General features: G+C 37.0%; 1 protein-coding gene across 1 annotated transcript; it reads left to right on the forward strand.

The window, feature by feature from the left end:
• Positions 1-2,743: 2,743 nt before the first annotated feature.
• Positions 2,744-18,632, forward strand: LOC136252026 (uncharacterized). Its single transcript, XM_066044362.1, has 9 exons — positions 2,744-2,858; positions 11,472-11,555; positions 11,625-11,903; positions 12,832-12,900; positions 12,959-13,009; positions 13,261-13,518; positions 14,828-14,998; positions 16,005-16,067; positions 16,590-18,632. The coding sequence occupies exons 2-9, from the start codon at positions 11,489-11,491 to the stop codon at positions 18,479-18,481; spliced, it is 2,850 nt and encodes a 949-aa protein (XP_065900434.1). The 5' UTR covers positions 2,744-2,858; positions 11,472-11,488; the 3' UTR covers positions 18,482-18,632.
• The last annotated feature ends 25 nt before the right edge of the window (positions 18,633-18,657 follow it).

Here is an 18,657-nt window from a genome sequence, read left to right on the forward strand (position 1 = left end):
ACAAGATTAGACAACTACTTGCTAAAATGAAACACTTTAATTCCTACTTTTGGCTAATTTGATGGTCTCATTTCAAGATGCTGGCCAAAAGTAGGCATTAAACTATGTCTCTTTTTAGCAAGTAGTCGTCTAATCTTGTTTCCTTACTTTTTACTGCTGGATCATTTCTCATTTCAGCTGTAACATTTTTGAACTTGTTTCCTTACCTTTTGTAGCATGTATATCAACCCCTACTTCCTTTTGAAATTTTTAATTTTTTAAATAGCTAGTAGATTGAAGGGAATGCATGGTGTGCTGTTCCACAGTCTAGCAATAACAATAAGAATTCATCACACTGTTGGTAGATTGTGTCTTGTGTCTACGTTTGTATCCTGCTGATCTGCAACTGGTAGGGACAGAAGAAAATTTATTAAATTTATACATATTGATCTTGAGAGATGGAAACGTCACTGATTTATGAAAATTGGCAATAGCCATATGAATAGAAGATTGTAAGTATTAGAGAATCTGGATCTGTAAGGTTAGTAAAACTGGTGGCATTGCTGTTAATATTGAGTCTATGAGTAGGATCAATAAGAACAAGAAGAATAGTTAAGAAGAAAAATAGTCAAAGGATTCTACTAATGCTGGGGAAGAAGATAGCTTAAGAAGAAGAAGAACTAAGACTAGACTGAGATTTACTATCTATTTTTTTATTGCTGTTAAATCATCAAAAGCTCTAGCAATATTGAAAACACTATAGCAACACTAAAGAAAAGAGTTCAAGTCTCATGAGTCTCTACATAGTCACTGGTTACGGCCATTGGTTACGGCCATTGGTTCAGTGTCAGTTAAAAGCTAGGGCTTCCACAAACATGAAATATACGTATGTGGCCCCATCTGACAAAATCAGTCTTATATATAGTCCATCAAATTTTGACCATAATTTCAAAGTTTGAAATCCAATAACTTTTTCAGATGCATTATACCACAGGTGATTTGCTGGCAAAATAAGGGTATAATATAAAAGTAAAATTGACTCAGCCCTAAAGCAGACCCCATATTATCCTTCAAGAGCGAATCTGTGGACATGATAACTATTGAGAACTTTATAAACTTGCAGAATTGTTATAGATTACAAAAAAAAAAGAGATGCACAATATTAAGCAAACACATGTATTTCTGGCTAAAAGATTTTGTCAGACTCGGTCACATAATTCTTTCTAATTTCTAATCAGCAGTTACTAGATTGAAATTTGATGTATGTAGCTGACTAATATAGGCCAAATGATTTTTTTTATCGACTACAGTAATTGAAAAGTGATAGCTAGTGATTGGTAGTGTATAGTCTCCAAGACAGGTAGTCAGAAATATTGAATGTTCGGTCAGTTCCATGCCTTGAAACATGCTATGCCGAATTGAGTCATATGGGATATAAATAATCATGTGTATACCAATCATGTACATGGAAGCATTGTTGACTTTAAATCTTGGTGAAATCCAGCTACATACTCATTCGTTGTACTTATTTGAACGACCTCCCCAATGTGATACCGTATAGCTTAAATATTTTGAGGGGGAAAATTTTCGTTGATTTCGCGGTTTTGGGGGTTATCAGCAATAATTTTAGCCTTGAAATATTTATGACCTCCATATAATCTAATACATTTTGGGAGTGTTTAAAAATCCGCGAAATTTTATTTTTGCAACATTGCTCAACCTCGAAATATTTGCCCCTCGAAAATATTTAGGCTATACGTGACTGAATTTGACAAAACCCGGCTTCGACGCACAAAACTTCGTTAGGAGATATGGCGATTTTAAGTAATCATTGTGTAATAACTTCCCAGTGCCTACAGCTGTGCAAACAAAATTTGCACCAAGTATGCATCTATTTACTAGCTATCACTGAGTGGGTGTATACATTTCTGATACCCAAAATTAGCCCTGTTTTGGGCAGCTTTTCTCGAGTGAGTAATAATATCACAGGTGATAGTAATAGGGTGGGAGGGTGGGGGTGGATAGTAATAGGGTGGGAGGGTGGGGGTGGATGGTGGTCTTAATATACGGGTATAAAATGGAGTAAGAAGACAATTGGAATCCAGAGGCCAAGTTTGGGCTCTCCATGGCCCTCAAATCACTCCAAATTGACCGAGAACACTATTGGTGAGCTCTCTGTGAAGTCCCAGCTCACTACACACCATTATCACATAGCCATGGCCATTCAATGGCGCCAATCTCCCACTCGTGGCTTTGACAGGGTCGGAAGAAAGCTGCCACAGAAACCAGACTTGCCAGTCCTGAAGGAAGTACAGTGTGGAATGTGATAGTGTATTAGGCCAGCAATCCATTTCTGGTAAAAACGTAAGTTTGATTTTGTGTGTGTGGAAGCCTTGTTATGTGAAATCCAGTCACATTTAATATTAAGGGAGGCATCACGTGAGATCACGTGATCTAACAATACTACAGTTAGCTTGTTTGGCTGCCTCTTGCTACTCCTTGTGTTCCATGGGTTGGTAATAAAGTGTGGGCCTGTTTTCAAGCGTCAATTGGTAAGTTACACTTTATATGGGCTATAATGTATTTCGGTATTAAGGCCGGTAATTATTATAGAGGGCGCTACGCTCTGTTGCAATAGCTATCAATCCAGTGTCACGTGATGTGCATGTTTGTTGCATGTTTGCATGTGGTTTAATCTATGATATTGAGGCTGCACGACTGGTATAAATTGGAGGCATTTCCAGCAAGACATTGCATGTGTTGTACTCGCGTCTGGGCAACCGAGCTGGATTTTAACATCGACGGAGGGAAGCCTTATCACGTAGCTAGCTAATTGGAAGACTAGGAAAGCCAGACCGAACTGGACAGCTCAGTAGTTGGTAAGGCTGTAGCACCACGCGTAGTCTCGGTTGGTGTGCCACTGCACCGGCGTGGCCGGGCTCGAGCGGCCTTACTGAGGCCGTGCCATTCATGTGTTTCAAAGAATACTAACAATAAGCATATTAAATTGGGCCAGCTAATTTTTAGTGGGTCGAGCAGTACTAGCTATAATTTATATTATTATACAAATGAGCCGAATTTCAAGAACTCGTGTATTCATGCGTGCATGCATGGCCTTTAATATGCGTTTTCAACGCGGATTCTGGGGATTGTTTGAAGGGTTGCAAACAAGCTGTATTTTCTTGTTCCTTGCAGCTGCTGAGTAATGTTAATTTTGTATTAGCGTTTTACCCCTTTAAGGGCTTTGCTAATTAATAGAAATGAAATGAAAAATGATTTCTGCCACAGACGAAACATGAACACATATTTTGTTGGCAGCTTGTTTGCAACCCTTTAATGCCGGATCCCCAGAATCTGGGAATTCAGAATGAAATGGCTATTGGAGTTACACCAGACCCTTTTCCTCCTACAAAAGGGAAAAAAGCGGTCTGCATGGGCACAATTAAGACTATTATTGCAGTGCTTAATACACTGTGATTGAAGAAAATTGTTCACTTTTCGATAAAAGCACCAAGTTTCTTATAGGGTGTGGGGAGACATGTAAAAAGTCCTTTGGAACCCTATTTTTTGGACATTGGCAATACAACTATTTGTTTACATGGAAACCAATATAAGTTTAAAGGCTGGATATAGTATTAGACCAGTACAAAACCTGCAGCTACTGTATCATAACATATGATTGCCTATTAAAATGCTATTGTTTTCTCAGCCTGGCAGTAAACAAATATGACTGAAAATCCTACAAGGATCGTCCTATTGTTTCTTTATAATTATAATCATCAAAGGCGCACAACAAAAGTTATTGAACGATGTTTTAATTGGCTCCAGGTGGACATAAAATCACTGGAATATCAGTGTAATATACCAAGTATCTCTGCATGAAACACTAATTAAATTTGATGTGCAAGAATAATTCACACTGATATTCCAGTGATTTTATGTCCATCTGTAGCCACTCGGCAATTAAAACTTCATCATTCAATAACTTTTGTTATACACCTTCAATAAAGAAAATTAATGATACACATCAAGATGACCCTTGAATACGATAGTGCATTAGAAGTATAAAACTTTAATAAAACCCGGCTGATTGAAAATACTGCCAGGCTGAGAAAACAATTTGTTTCATATGACCTTTATGGGCCATTTGTTGCAGCTGCAGGCTTTGTATTGGTTTAATGCAGCCTTTACACTAATAGGATATTGATGTAAACAAATATTTTTATGGACAAGGTCCAAAAAATAGGGCTCCAAAAGGACTTTTTACATGCCTAAAATCACTTAGTACATGCACTACAAACCCCATAAGAAAGTTGGTGCTTTATCATGTCTTGATCTGCAGGCCACCCAAACATGGCCCTTGCACCACTTTCAGTGCCAACCCTACACCTCCAATACTCAAAATAGCACCACTGGCAGGTAAATTTTATTTTTTGTCAAGTACTGTAGATAGCTGAAATATATAGCTCAAAATGCAATTTTTGATACTGTAGTTGCTCTAGCTATAGTTAGTTACTACTTTTTACAGGTTTTATGGCTGCATTCAGCCACCAATATGGTACAAAAAATCTTTGATGCTGTAGGATGAATGACAATGGTGACGGGGATGAGATTAAGTTACTTGGCCTTACCAGTTGGGCACTGAAGAGTGAACACACAAGTAGAGTCTGTATCAAGTGTTTACCACTAGCCTAGGAGCCACCTAAGCTAAAATCTTTGAGTAAAAGTATCCTGTATCACTTAGTCGGTGGAAGCACTGGTGAATGCATGGTGACTAGTCTAGATATAGCTATAGTACAGTACCTCCCAGAGGTAACGTTACAATCCCTCTCGAGTGTTCAAACCCAGGCCACGACTTGACACGGACACATGACTGGAAGACATCATGTGCAAAGGCACGCGGTTACTGGAGCAGCCACTCGAGGGAGCTTGCATGTCGTGGCTATGCATAGTGAGTTAGCTAGCACACACATGCCAAAGAAACTTGCAAGTCGACAATGGGCTACATGAGTGTCAACTGCTCGCAGGTGTAACGTTACCTCTGGGCTGTACTGTAGTATAATATGCAAGCTATTTATTGTGCATGCTTTGATTAATAATTGTAACACCTTGTCTTGTGTGGCCACAATCACTAGCAATTATTTAGTATTAGTATAGTGGCTAGCTTAATATTTAGTAGACCTACAACAAGACCAGGTAAGATATTAACTCATGTTCAACACATTAAGTACAGCAGATCTTGTCGGCATGTAATTCCCCCAAGCTTTCCCCATGACATAATTTGTTTGATATGGATTCCTTTATTGAATTATTGGTTGATTCAATATTGGAATATAACAGCTGGTAAAACTTTGATATTATTATTTGGTTTTTCTTGGAATATAACAGCTGGTAATCCTTTGATGAGGTGCTAGAATGGTGTATATAATAGTAATACAGATGGTGTGTGGTTCTGTAGTAACCTTGCATAATGACTATGCTAAATGCTTGTAGTAGGTGTCTGAGGGCTGCTTTGCTCAACACACTGATGCTAGATGACTGAGCTTCTGATGGTTGTGGTACTTTGTAGTTTTATACCTACAGTGTGTTGGTGAGTGGCCTGTCCTGCCACAGCAATAACACTTGGGTATAGAAGATATCTTGTGTAAGTCTGTGGTTGATGGTGGGTCTCCTGCTGCTCCAACACTATACATTCCATGGCTCTCCTTAGTGGCTGTCTCAACTGCTGTGACTCCCCTCGCTGGCACTTCTGGTCGCTCAATCATGGGTCACCAAATTTACTGCTGACCTGGATGATGTTCTATTCAGATGGTCAACCCAGTTCTATTTGAATGGTGGTGTATATGGCAACATTTAGGTATGCTGTTGGCGGCAGTTAATTACTTAAATTGAAGCAAAGATCATTTGCAAGAGTAAAAAATAAACAAGGAGCTGTTATATAGGACTAGAATATACACCCTGTAGCCCTAAAATACTCATGCATAGTGGCTATATAACAAATCCTGGACCTATTAGTTAAAATCAATGATAGTATTGTAGATTAACTCCGGCTATATTCCACGCACGTAGCTGCATGACACCTGGTTATTAGAGGTAGTACACCTTGTCTTTATTTCCTTTTGGAATTATAGTTGGTATGAAATAAAAGATCTGCAGAGAAACAATTTGGTTTTTATTTCAAGTCAATAGCATGTTTCATCGTAAAGTTGTGGTACTATGTACCTAAGAGTACTCTTGACAACAATTTGATACAGAATAGAAACTGTTTAACTATAAAATAAGAAGTAAGTCAGTGATGTGTAATCGTATTATGCGTTTTAGCTTCTACTTTGCTAAAATGAACAGAGTCTCATTATCATAACCCAAAGATTATCCAGAACTATGTATCAGAGTTCAGAGCTACCCAGACATGCTACCATAGCCAAATGGAAATGTATTGAAAACAATCTTTTGTGCATTGCAATCAAATGTGTGGGCACAGTTTGTGTATATAGAAACAGCCATAACTTTACAATAAAACATGCTGTTGACCTGAAATAAAACCAAACTGTTTCTTAGCATGTTTATTTCATAACATGCTTTACCAATTTAAATTATTCCTAAAGAAAATGAAGACAACAAAAGGACTTATTTTCAGCACAAAAATAGCCATAAAAGTCACCAAAGATCAAATCTGAGATGGCCCTATATGTACTAGTAATAGCATGGGTAGCAGTGAAATTTGGGATAAATACCACGAGTGTTGTATTGGAAATGGGGATAAATTTCACGAGGCGAATGCTATTCCCAGTTAATACCATACTCGCTGCATATATGCATGCTGTGCATTAGCATTGCTATGTACGCAATTTGTCACTATGTACTAAACAGGCGTCAACACTAATTGGCGCTGCATTGTTAACATAAATTCTAGCCAATGAAATTGCAATTACAACTTTTTCACTGCTACCAGTGAAATACGGGATAAATTTCACTGCTACTATTGAGACTTTTGTATGGGCAGTGAAACAGGTATGGTATTATAACAGTTATTGCAACAAGTTTCATAATAATTGTATCAACTTTTTTTCAACTAGCAGCCTTACAAAGACAATAGCATTCATAATATGCAGTCCTAGCTCACAAACAAACTCTGAGGTTTCCAATTGCCCAGCCTAACCAGCTATGAAAATACTTTAATAGCTTAAAGCACCTGTTTTCCTGTTGTACTTGACTAGAAACAGTGTGTATGTTATGTGTACTCTACTTTTGGCACTTGCTCCGTGTATTATCCTGGTGCATGGAGAAAAAATTCTGATAAGACTGATATATATTATGAACTCTTGCCACTATGTAATTGCAGTAAGTGTAGTACAGCATCAGAGTACACAATACAATGTGAACTTTGTATATATGTCATTATTTTGCATTGCATGTAGTAATATAAGTTGTCTGGATATGTGTTTTGCATAATGTACAGGGTCATAAGTATTCACTGGTTCTGTTCCAGCTGGTTATGGCAACAAGTCCTCTGGTAGTTCGGTAAAAGAGATTATTGAATACATACTATATTCACAAGGAACTGGATAGTCTCATCTGACTCCCCATGGGTCAGTTCGTTAAAATTCTCAAGCCAATTACAACAAAATTGCCCACACATGATCCATTCCTCCTCAGTCTATTGACCTGTAGAAAATATGCAATCTACAAAACAGTCGATATACATGCGAGATAGTGTTGCACCAATGATAATTTATTAGTGTTGCACTGATAATCGGTATCAACCTATATTGACTACTAATTGATTAATTGCTTTTGAGTAAATCAAAGCTGATGTTCATCTTTAGGATATTATATAATGATGCGGGGGAGGTTAAACATACGGTATTTGGCATTTTAATTAAGTTATGTGTTAATGGTTTAGTGGTGACTATATGCAAGCCATGCCCATGGTAAAAGTAAACTGTGAGGTTTTAGTTTTCTATGTAGTATCAGCCACTTTGTCTCTGTAGTAATTGTACTTACTGTAAATCAGGAAAAATTAGCCTCAAAAAATTTCATTGCTGGCTGTATTGACGAAATTAAAATGACAAATTATTTTTAAATATATGAATAATTTGCACATACTGTACAAATATTAATGTAACCACACGAACACCTTTTATACCATTGCTTTTATGTAGTTGCTTCCCTCAAAAAGGACATTAGCATAAACTCTCATTTATCGAACATAGTTTGCGCCTCCAATGAAACCACCCACATGAAACATCATAAATGACACTAATAACACTCACAGGTAACCTCTGACCTTCATGTCCAACATATCAAAGTTTCAGTCTTCTAGGACTTCCATTCCAGTAAGAAGTTATAGGCATTGGAAGCAGGCAGTGTAGTTTCTCAGTTATCAGCAGGTTATCTTTAGTATATCGCCTACACATAGAATCGCCATGCTATAATTATTGGCCACTTTGTATATTTTACTCTCACTATTTAAGTAACTCCCAACCAAAACTTGATGTAATTCTTATGTACAAAATTTTTGCTACATTATAATGTTTTTGCATAGCTAAAATGACAACATTACATCGGTAATGGATCGACAAATTAATCCTTAACATAATGGGTAAAACACAGTTCTCGATGTCAAAATCATCATTTTCAATGCAATCTTCATATATCCATCTTGTGCAATGACACCTAAGCCACTCCCTCCCTGTGTCTGCATCATCAGCAAATGAGCCAAAACATACACAGCACCTGTCAGCGTCTTTATAACAGACTCAATTTCTGGCTGCTAGATTTCCGTTTTGAGGGACATCTGCCAGTTTTGTTTTTCTGTGTTACATAATATATTATGAACTCTTGGTGACATTTACTAAAGCCATATTTGGGGAATGGCTTTCACTTGCAACATCATTATGTGCTTGATTATCTCTAGAACCAAGAACAGAACTGTTTGTCTGTTTTTTGCTTCATGATCACTTTCTGTGACTCTCCTCTGTTTTTCTCCTTCATGAATGTTTCACTTGTTTTTCAAGATGCTTCACTTCTCTCAGCACTGCTTTTCATACTTTCTGTTCCTGCTTACATTTCAGCTCCTCTTCCTTAAGTTGTCTTTCCTCAACCTCTCTTTCCTTTTCTTTAGCCTTTTGCATTTTCTTGTTACTTGTTAACACATGTGCTTTTCCAGTAGTGCTCATTTTTGAACTACAGGCACAATGAGCAGTTTCATCAAAAGTGATCATTGAACAGCCACCGCATTGTTCATTGGTAAAGTAGAAGACGGATAAATGTTTAAAGCTGTTAACTAAGCAGAACCGACTTGTTCAGTACTAGAGTTTCTATGAGGTGAGCTATTCATAGGAGGAGAGTAACCACCTTGCTGAGTACTGCATGCTCTGATGTGCTTGGGATGATTAATTTTCAGCCAAGCTTCATAGCATTAATCTGGCAGGTTAAATCCTTCCTCAAATCTGCAATCTGTTCTTGCTTAGTCATGAATGTGGTATGGTCACATTCCTTAGATGATGAAGGATTACTGTTCTTGTCACTTGATACATCTTTCGACCAATTAGCTGATCTGCTACCACCATTGTCCTCTAATGTCCACATACAGCACATAAACGTGCTTTGCACTGAGAATTATTGTTACCTGCCTGAAGTTCCCAGGATGATTAATCTTCAGCCAGCTAGGTCAGCTAAACAAGGCTAGACTCTTCAGGGCATCATCTCCTTATGAGACCTAATTTTTTGTTGATACAGTAGCTTGTAGTGTACCAGTCACATAGAAAGCCACCACACAAGCTCCATGGTACATTACTGGAAATAAATAAGTTCCATCTGACTGACAATTATCATGTGACTTATATAGGGGAAACCTCCCAAGCTTCATAGTGTTCATCTGCTAAGTCAAACTCTTCTTCATATCTGCTAGCAACATCTGTTCTTTACTCAATAGTGAATGACCTCATGATCCACCCATCTATTTTCACTTACTGCAAAACGTGTACCTGGTACTTCATTCTTCATCCACAAATAATTGAGCTGCTTTGCAGCAAATGCAATAAATGGAGGAATAACCTGCCCAACTGCACTAATAATTACAGTTATCTGCTGCTTTTGGCCTGATGTTTGGTACCGAACTTTAGCAATTCTTCTTCTTCCTTTGATAAATATGGTTTAGGCCTTGGATCTGTGCCATGGACAACACGTCCGAGGTTTGGTGAGGTACACCATTCCTAATCACAGCTTCAAATGGTTTTAGTTCTCCACTATATAGTTACTGCATTCAAGACACCAGACATTTGTTCTTCAGATCATAACTTTCTTTTGGAATACTGACGAGGAATACTGGAACTATTATTGGTTAGGGAATTATGTTGATGCCTCCTAAATCCTTTCTTTTGTTTAAAATAAAAAGATATCAGTATTATATGTGACCGGATTTACGAAAAGGGGTCTTCCACACACATCCAATTTGCCAATTTTGACAATTCATACATAACTTCAGATTGGAAACAGCTATTGACTTGAAATTTAGTCAGAAGTTAGCATTAACATAGCTGAATGGACGGTGAACATTTCAGATTAATATGTTGCTTGAATACTAAGTTATGGTTTATAGGATTGGATGTGTGTGGAAGACCCCTTTTTCACAAATCTGGCCACATTATAACAACCGACGTATCAAACAGTCCTAACTCACAATTGCCAGTACGCTATACGATGTGCTTTGTTAAAGCACTTGGATCGGGTTATGCTTCGTGATTTTAAAATATAGTTTTGACAATAATAGATGCATGGCAATAATTGAGAGTTTATGCTACTAACTGGAAACATTCCTACCTCTCTAATCCAAGGTATACTCTATAAGCACAAAATAGTAGCTTTTTTTCTAGCATGGATTCCTGAATAAGTTTCATATCAATATGCCATATATGAGTTAGTTCTACACTGGAGAGGGTTTGCCACAAGGTACAGTAGTTATTCATGCAGTACTATATAAGTTTAGTTAATACCTGTAGCTCACAGTCTATATATAGCAAAATCTCGGAAAGAAAAATTCATCAAGACTGTCTCTACCAGAAGTAATTACACAGTGAAGCCTCAGTTATCCAAACTCCAGTTATTTGAACTTTCAGTTAACTGCCTTGCAGGGTCAGGTTGATATGGTTTGGAATTCGTGATTTGTGACTGGACCAATTAGTAAAATTTTAAAGTTATACACAATTATATTATTTTATGGTGATTTTGACCATAACTGTGAAGTTATGGACTTTTTATTTATCTGAACACAAGGTGGTCCCTGCGGTTTGGTAGCTTTCTCACTCTTGATCCAGTCACAAATCACAAATTCCAAGGCATATCAACCTGACCCTGCAATGGCTTACATTTGGAAACTCCCACTGCTTAAAATACAGTATCATTTATATAGTAAATAATAGCAGGCTATACAATTGCTTTAATAGAGCGCGTAGCATTTATGGTCATTCTACAAATTATCCATCTAATAGATTTATAAGATGATATAATGGAGACAGTAGCACGAACCACATATAAAGATACCACACTACCAGAGGCTCTTAACAAAAATGGAGGTATGTTGGTGGTTACAGATTGAACTATGAACTAGCTATATGAATTGTAACTGAATTTCCCATATATAGATCTAAAGATTCTACAAGACGGATATACTTCTATATTGCAGTCATTTCCAGATGGGTTTTTACAGACACTGGAGGATCTTCAGGATGATATTACCCCAGAATGTATTTGTGCTATACTGAGTTCTGAAACTAATGATGCCAAACTAGCTAACAAGATGATGTTGGATTGCATGATAGCAAAGGTCACCTGTAAAGAAGGTCTACTTGACTTGTGTAATCAGTTGGAGAAGATTTCTAATGCACCCAATATGACTATGGTTGTGGGCCAGTTACGTACAGGTAAGAAATGGTCACTTATTATCAACACAGAAAGATGTAGGATTTCATACTTAATTCACCAGTGTTAAGTCTAATCATAGAGTCTGATACTACAATACATAATGTTGGGAATGCAATACATTTTACAGTTACGGGCTCGATACCATCACATGATGACATTTATGGGGTACAGGGACATTTTCAATAGGTACAATAAATTTTTGCCGAGTTCACCCAGAGTTTTCTCAAAAGCAGTTATCTTGTTCACTTCATTGATATTTCATTTGCACTCTCGAAGGTATGAACTTTTCATTAGTGTAGCGTGTAATGCTAGGCTTGTTTTCATGAAGCCAGGAAAACCCCCACAAAAAGTACTGTCATGTATCCATTCTTTTGCTTCACATACTTAAAGTAACTGCTTTACAGAGCTAAAAATAATTATGTGCACTCATTATGATATGGCAAAGCTGTTTAGCACTTCTAGAGCTTTGTATGTAATATGCCCTGTACACTAAAACCCCACACTAGTTTTTAAACACAAACTTCGCGTTCTTTCCTTCACACCTTCGGTTGTGGTAAACTTTGCTTATCTGGTTAGTCCATAACTCTTTCAAATTTTAATAATTTGCTTGAAAATCTTCTTCCAAAAAGATTAATTTAGACCTTCTTTATAAGACCAAAATTTCTGAATGATTGGATAATGCGCTAAAGTTAAAAGAATGAAGATTAAAAATCTTAAATGATTTTTGAGGCCACATACCTTAGAGATGCATACGGTGATTTTGGTACATTACATTTGTGGGAAATTTCTCTGTGAAATTATCTTGTTTGAAATCCTATATGTGTGTATTTTCTACTATAAGCTCAAGCTCTTCTTTAAACTATAATATACATATGTAGGATTGCCTAAGACATAGATGTTAAGTGTACATATTTGTATAATTTTCAGAATTGCAACGTGCTTTTGAAGTGGATTATTCAAATCGACCTACAGTTATGATACAGAAGCATGTACCAGGTATTTCAGCATAATATATCGTGCACATGTAATAAATGTACTGTGTAACCATATACAGAACTGAAGTCATGGTCGTTGACACAAACAACTCTAAGTGATCATTGTAAAGGTATGTGCATTGTAGCTTTGTTGATGTGAAATAGGGTTTAGAGGAGGAGCTTGTTAATATAACTGCTTACATTAATGCTACTAGTTTATTTTCTGCTATTTGAGCTAGCACAGCACGTTGTCCTGTAATTGCATGATCATCTAGCTGAACTCCCAACCAAGAGTTTCTTCCTATGCTTGCAGTATAAAATAGGAGTCAAAGTATACAGTATAGTGTACAACTTAATGTTATGAGTGTATGTGTTATTATAGGAGTAATGAAGAGACATTATCCAGCACTTTGTAACAGTCTTCCAACGAATGCTCAAAATTCTATATTGAAATTGCGACAGTACAACAAAATGCTTCCACAAGAAGCGGTTGAAGCCATAGCTTCCTGTAGCTCTGTCAATGAGAGGATGGTAACTTGTTTCATAGTCAGCTGCACTGGTGATGAAGAATTCTTCTGGTTCTGTGATCAAATGGAAAAGCTTGTTGAGAATCCTCACTGTGTTGAAGCATTAAGAAACGGTTTGTCAAAAGTTAAAATTAGACTAATACTTTACATTTCTGTGGCCACCTCTTCATTTACTTATACATAACAAATGCAAGGCAAATTAGGAATTTTTAATTCAATTGTGGGTTATAGATATAAAAAGTTGTGAAACAAGGGAAGTCACCTGTACCTGCAGATATATTTAATTTAGTGAACAATTAAAAGTTTTTACGCCATCATGTTTCCTTTACATGAATAGAGCATGCATGAATTTACAATATAGCATAAAATTCTGGTTGTTATGCTAGCTGATGCTATAAGTGCTTAGCTACAAGCACATAAATTTATGTTAGCAAAATTTGCAGGCTCTGAAGGAGTTGGTTTTTTCTGAATTAACATGTTTAAATAAAATTACCCGCTAATGGGGCAAAAGCAAGGTGCTAAAACCTGGGCATCTTAGTTTACAATCAAGTGAGGCACCTGATATTTGTACGCTAGTCAGTGTACACCAAATATGAGTAGGAATGGGACAGGATTTCTTTACCACTGTTATTGTGGGATCGTTTTGTTAAAACAATTAGAATACTCTAATAGAGCAGTCAGGTAAAAGAGATTATTTAATAATATTGCATTTGACCATATGCAATTGTGTACTGTATATCTAATAGATGTAATACACTGGTATTCTATGAAATAAAATGGATTATTGCTTTGTTGTAAACTTAATGGTACTTTCATATGTTACACAATAAAATCTAAATAGTTTTGTTCTACACGACAGTATTGTGATATGAAGTGATGTTGCCTTCACTGCTTCACTTTTCCTTTATCATGAGAATCCATGTTTATCTTTATATACCAATTGAATTACCATCATAAGCTGAGTCTAATGCCCTTTAGTGTGATGCTGTGGGACAAAGCATTATGGAGATTTGGCTAATATCAAAGTAAAAGAAATATATATAATATAGGTGGTGTAGAGTTATGGCAAAGGATAATTGTACTTTATTTGGGTAACCACAGCAGTGGAGATGTCTTCAAAACAATTATCCTCAGTATGATTTTGCCAGGAAGTCATAGGTGGTGATAACAAATTCTTTAAATATAAAAAGTTAATAATGGTTTCATACAAGTTTGTGTGTTAGCATCTAATACTGTATTTTGGAACTTGATTGTCAAACGATTAATTATTTGTTCTCTTCAAGTACTGTAATTTCATTGTAAAATAATTTTCATATTACAAAATTTTCTTACACGAAAAAACTAATTACGGTATATATACTGTACATGTGTTCAAGGAAATCAAGTTGTGGATTTTATGATAACTTCTAATCTTACATATAGACTTCCTGACTGCAGAAGTTGTTATTGACAATAAAGGCAAACAGCAAGATGCAGCGTCTGGTGATCTACTCACAGACAAGTTCTCACTTGTTAGAATACAGCTTCGCAATCAACAGAATGTTATACTAAATGGCAAGCAATCAACTGATCATCAAAGTGAAACTCCACTAGGTAAAACTAACATTTGCATTATTATAATAAGGGGTGTCTAAAGTACGTACTACCCTGCATAACATATTCAGAATAGTGACTTTTGGCTTAACACTTGCACGAATCACTTTGTTACTTTTTTCTATTATGTGCATGGTAAAATGTTACAGCTCTTTGCTTTATTTGTATCAATCCTTTGAATGTGAAAATGTAACCTAAATCTAGTACAAGCTGCTACAGGCAGTATCATGTGAAGTTTGCATATATATCAGAGTTGTTCCAGAAAAAAAGTAATATATGACTGAAAACAATCCAAATCGCTCATTAGAAGTTTCGAGATAAATGAGAATTCAAGTCAGTATAACTTACCAAAATTTAAATGAGAGATGCATCAATCTATTACCTTTAAAGCCATATCCAGTACTTGTAGCTGCTTGTAGAGTTTCCCACCAAATAAGATGAAAGTCTGAGCAGTTGGACAAGTGAAGTAAGATCACGAGTGCTCACAAAGGGGAGGATGGTGGGGGTGGTGGGGTGGGCAAGAGATGGACTTCAAGATAGACAATTGTAGTCCACATGAGATTATAGAGCTGTACTGGCTTCCTAGTGGCTGATATGCAGCAAAATCAACATAGAAATTGTCTGGCAAACCTTATTAGGCCATACATCAGTACACCACTGATTACTGCCAAGCCAGGTCCTTCACAAGACCAGAAACTGCCATTTCGTGCTTGCCACACCACCCAGAAAAGACACCTCTTAAAACTAGCCTTGAGTAGTTAGAGTATACTGAGAATAGTATGATAGTGTAGCTGTCCACTAGTAAGGTTAGTTTGATTTTGCCTGATGTGCGATTTGGATCAGTTTTCTAAAATCTAGTCACATATGCAATCTATAAACTGTTGTAGAAATAAAAATATATGCGTATACAATGTTATATGCTCCAATAATACTTAGTTAATTTATGGCATGATACATATGTATGTGTCTTTCAATACTTGTTTTCAATTATGCTGTCTTGGTCCAGGGCTTCATGCAAGGAGACATCTGGCACGTCAAATACTTTATGACGAAGAGCGACTTCAACAAGGTAATATTGCACATATGTTTGTGTGTTAGTTAGAACAAGCTGACAATGTTCTATGCTATTTACTAATCCGAGGGCGAGGCTACCCACAAACTTGTGCCAGAGGTAATTAATTGTGAGTAGCCAAGCCCACACCGTCTGACTGTCTCTAAAACTGATGTTGGCTTGTTCTAAGTACGTTAGACTGAGTGGATAGGGCAAAAAAAAAGACAAACTGTGCATGTGCTATCATAATCAATTCTCCAACTTGATGGTATCAGCACCCCACCACGACATTGGTGTATTAATGCCTAGATTAACACAAATAATGCCTGTACATGCCTTGTCACAAAGTAAGCTAACAATTAGAGCATTTTTGGCTTTGTCGATTTTTATTTGATCAATGTAGTAAACAACCACGGGCTAGACCACAGGTTACTAACTATTTAGTAACCTTGCCACAGGTTTCATTTGCATTTATAACCTCAAACATAAAGGAAATATCACATAAAAATATGTATTACCTCTAAATTTTCGTTTTTGTAGGTATCAAATATCAACAACCTCCAGTGTTGCCTATCAATTATGTGGAGCGAACTGGTTTGCTGAACAAACTAGCCACTGCTATAGTGAATGCCACAAAAAGTTCTCCTAATTGTGATCCTACCGTAACTGTCAGTGGCACTGGTGGTTTCGGCAAGACTACTCTTGTCCAAGCTGTTTGCCACCATGATCTGGTAAAAAAGCACTTCACCGATGGCTTCATGTTTGTAGACATTGGTCCCCAATACTCGGATCCTGCTGCACAGTTGCATCAACTCTATCATCTTCTGACTGATGGAAAATCATTACCTCGAGGTGATCTTGGCCTTGTTATAGAAGAAATTAAAAATTTCACCAGCACATACTGCCGTAAGCTTTTAGTCTTGATTGATGATGTCTGGGAAGTCAATGATGCCAGCCCAGTGCTCCAAGCATTTAGCAGCTGTAAGACCATCCTTACCAGTCGAATAGCTAACATCTTTGAATCGGTGAAGTCAGAAGAGTACATTACAGTTGATTCCATGACACATTTGGAGGCCGCTACACTTCTAACTACTGGCATAGTTGACCTCAAAATTCTACCAGAAGCTACCATGAAGTTGCTGGAGAATCTTGCTGAAGATGTTCAGCTGTGGCCACTTCTACTGTCACTGGTGCGAGGTCATTTCAAAAGCAGCCAAAGATTGTACAGTCACTCGTTTGAACAACACATACAGTATGTCCAGCGTAAAATACAAGATAAAGGTCTCAGTGCTCTGGACAAAGAACACCATAACAAAGCAACCATCAGAAACCGTGCAATAAAAGCTTGCGTTGAAGCTAGTCTTGATTTGCTTCTGCAGCATGAGAAGGACATGTTTAAAGCCATATTACTGTTTACTGGCATCGGCAGCTCAGTTCCAGTGCAAATTCTTCATTTATTATGGAAAATTGATGAGGAGGAAGCAAAGCAATTTCTTGAAAAGTTGCGTGCCTATGGCTTGATCATGCCCAAAAAATTAATGATCCCTCCATACTACAACAAGCAGGAGTGTACAGAGATACATGCCAGTATCAGTACCTTCATCATACGCAGTTTAGAAAGTGATGAAGTTGTCAAGCTGTCAATAGAATACTATGGAACGGTGACAATTATAGATGCACTAACAAATGCTTTTGATCAATCATTTGGACAGCACCCAGCAAAACTTGGCCAGGAAAAGTTCCTTTTGTACTGGAAGACTCGACTAGAACATGATATCCTGGTTTACTATCTCCGTCGAATAAACATGAGTGCTCTCATTGATCCCCACAGACTCAACTATATAGTTAAACAAACTGAGAATGCCTTTTTGCAAATCCCCATGATGTCACAATATGGAGCAGAGCTAGTCAGTGAGCTGGAGATGACAGCAAAAGAGAGCCTCAAGACACTCATCCAAGCTCCAAAACTAAGTCAACAACTAAACCAAGCAGCTCAACAGTGTCTCTATGAAACTAACAGTGCCAAATTATTTGCTACCCTTGAAGATTACTGCAACAACTATCCAGTTGGAAAAATTGCTATAAGATCTGCTGAAGTTTGCAAAAAAATGATTACATATATGAATGGCTTATCATATGATAGTGGTTTTCTGGTGGCTCAATATCAGGAATTGCAAATGCTGAACCCTAAATATCATGGTGTAACTGGTAGTACAATTGTATTGGCTCGTGTTGACCTACACATTGATCTTTACAAACAGGTTTGCAGTGCCCTGCAAAGTAAATCTCCATTCGAAATGGACACTGTAAATGATTACGTCAGATCTGGAAGGTTTGATGAGGAAGATCGTTTTGTGAATGTGCACCATGTGATTAAAATAAAGAGATTTGCTCCACAGCTGCAATTTACAATTGTTGAAAATGACCATTAGTGTATAATGAATACTCACATATGTAGTAGCTGAATACCTACAAGTATTATGCATTCAAGTATGTACATATGTACATTAGAATCATACTCTGTATGTAATATCATGTACATCATTAACTAGCACGCTTACGATCAAAATGTGTTTCATCAGATGTGGATGCCACATGTATTTTGGTG

The sequence above is a fragment of the Dysidea avara genome, chromosome 4, assembly GCF_963678975.1.
Source record: "Dysidea avara chromosome 4, odDysAvar1.4, whole genome shotgun sequence".
Lineage (NCBI taxonomy): Eukaryota > Metazoa > Porifera > Demospongiae > Dictyoceratida > Dysideidae > Dysidea > Dysidea avara.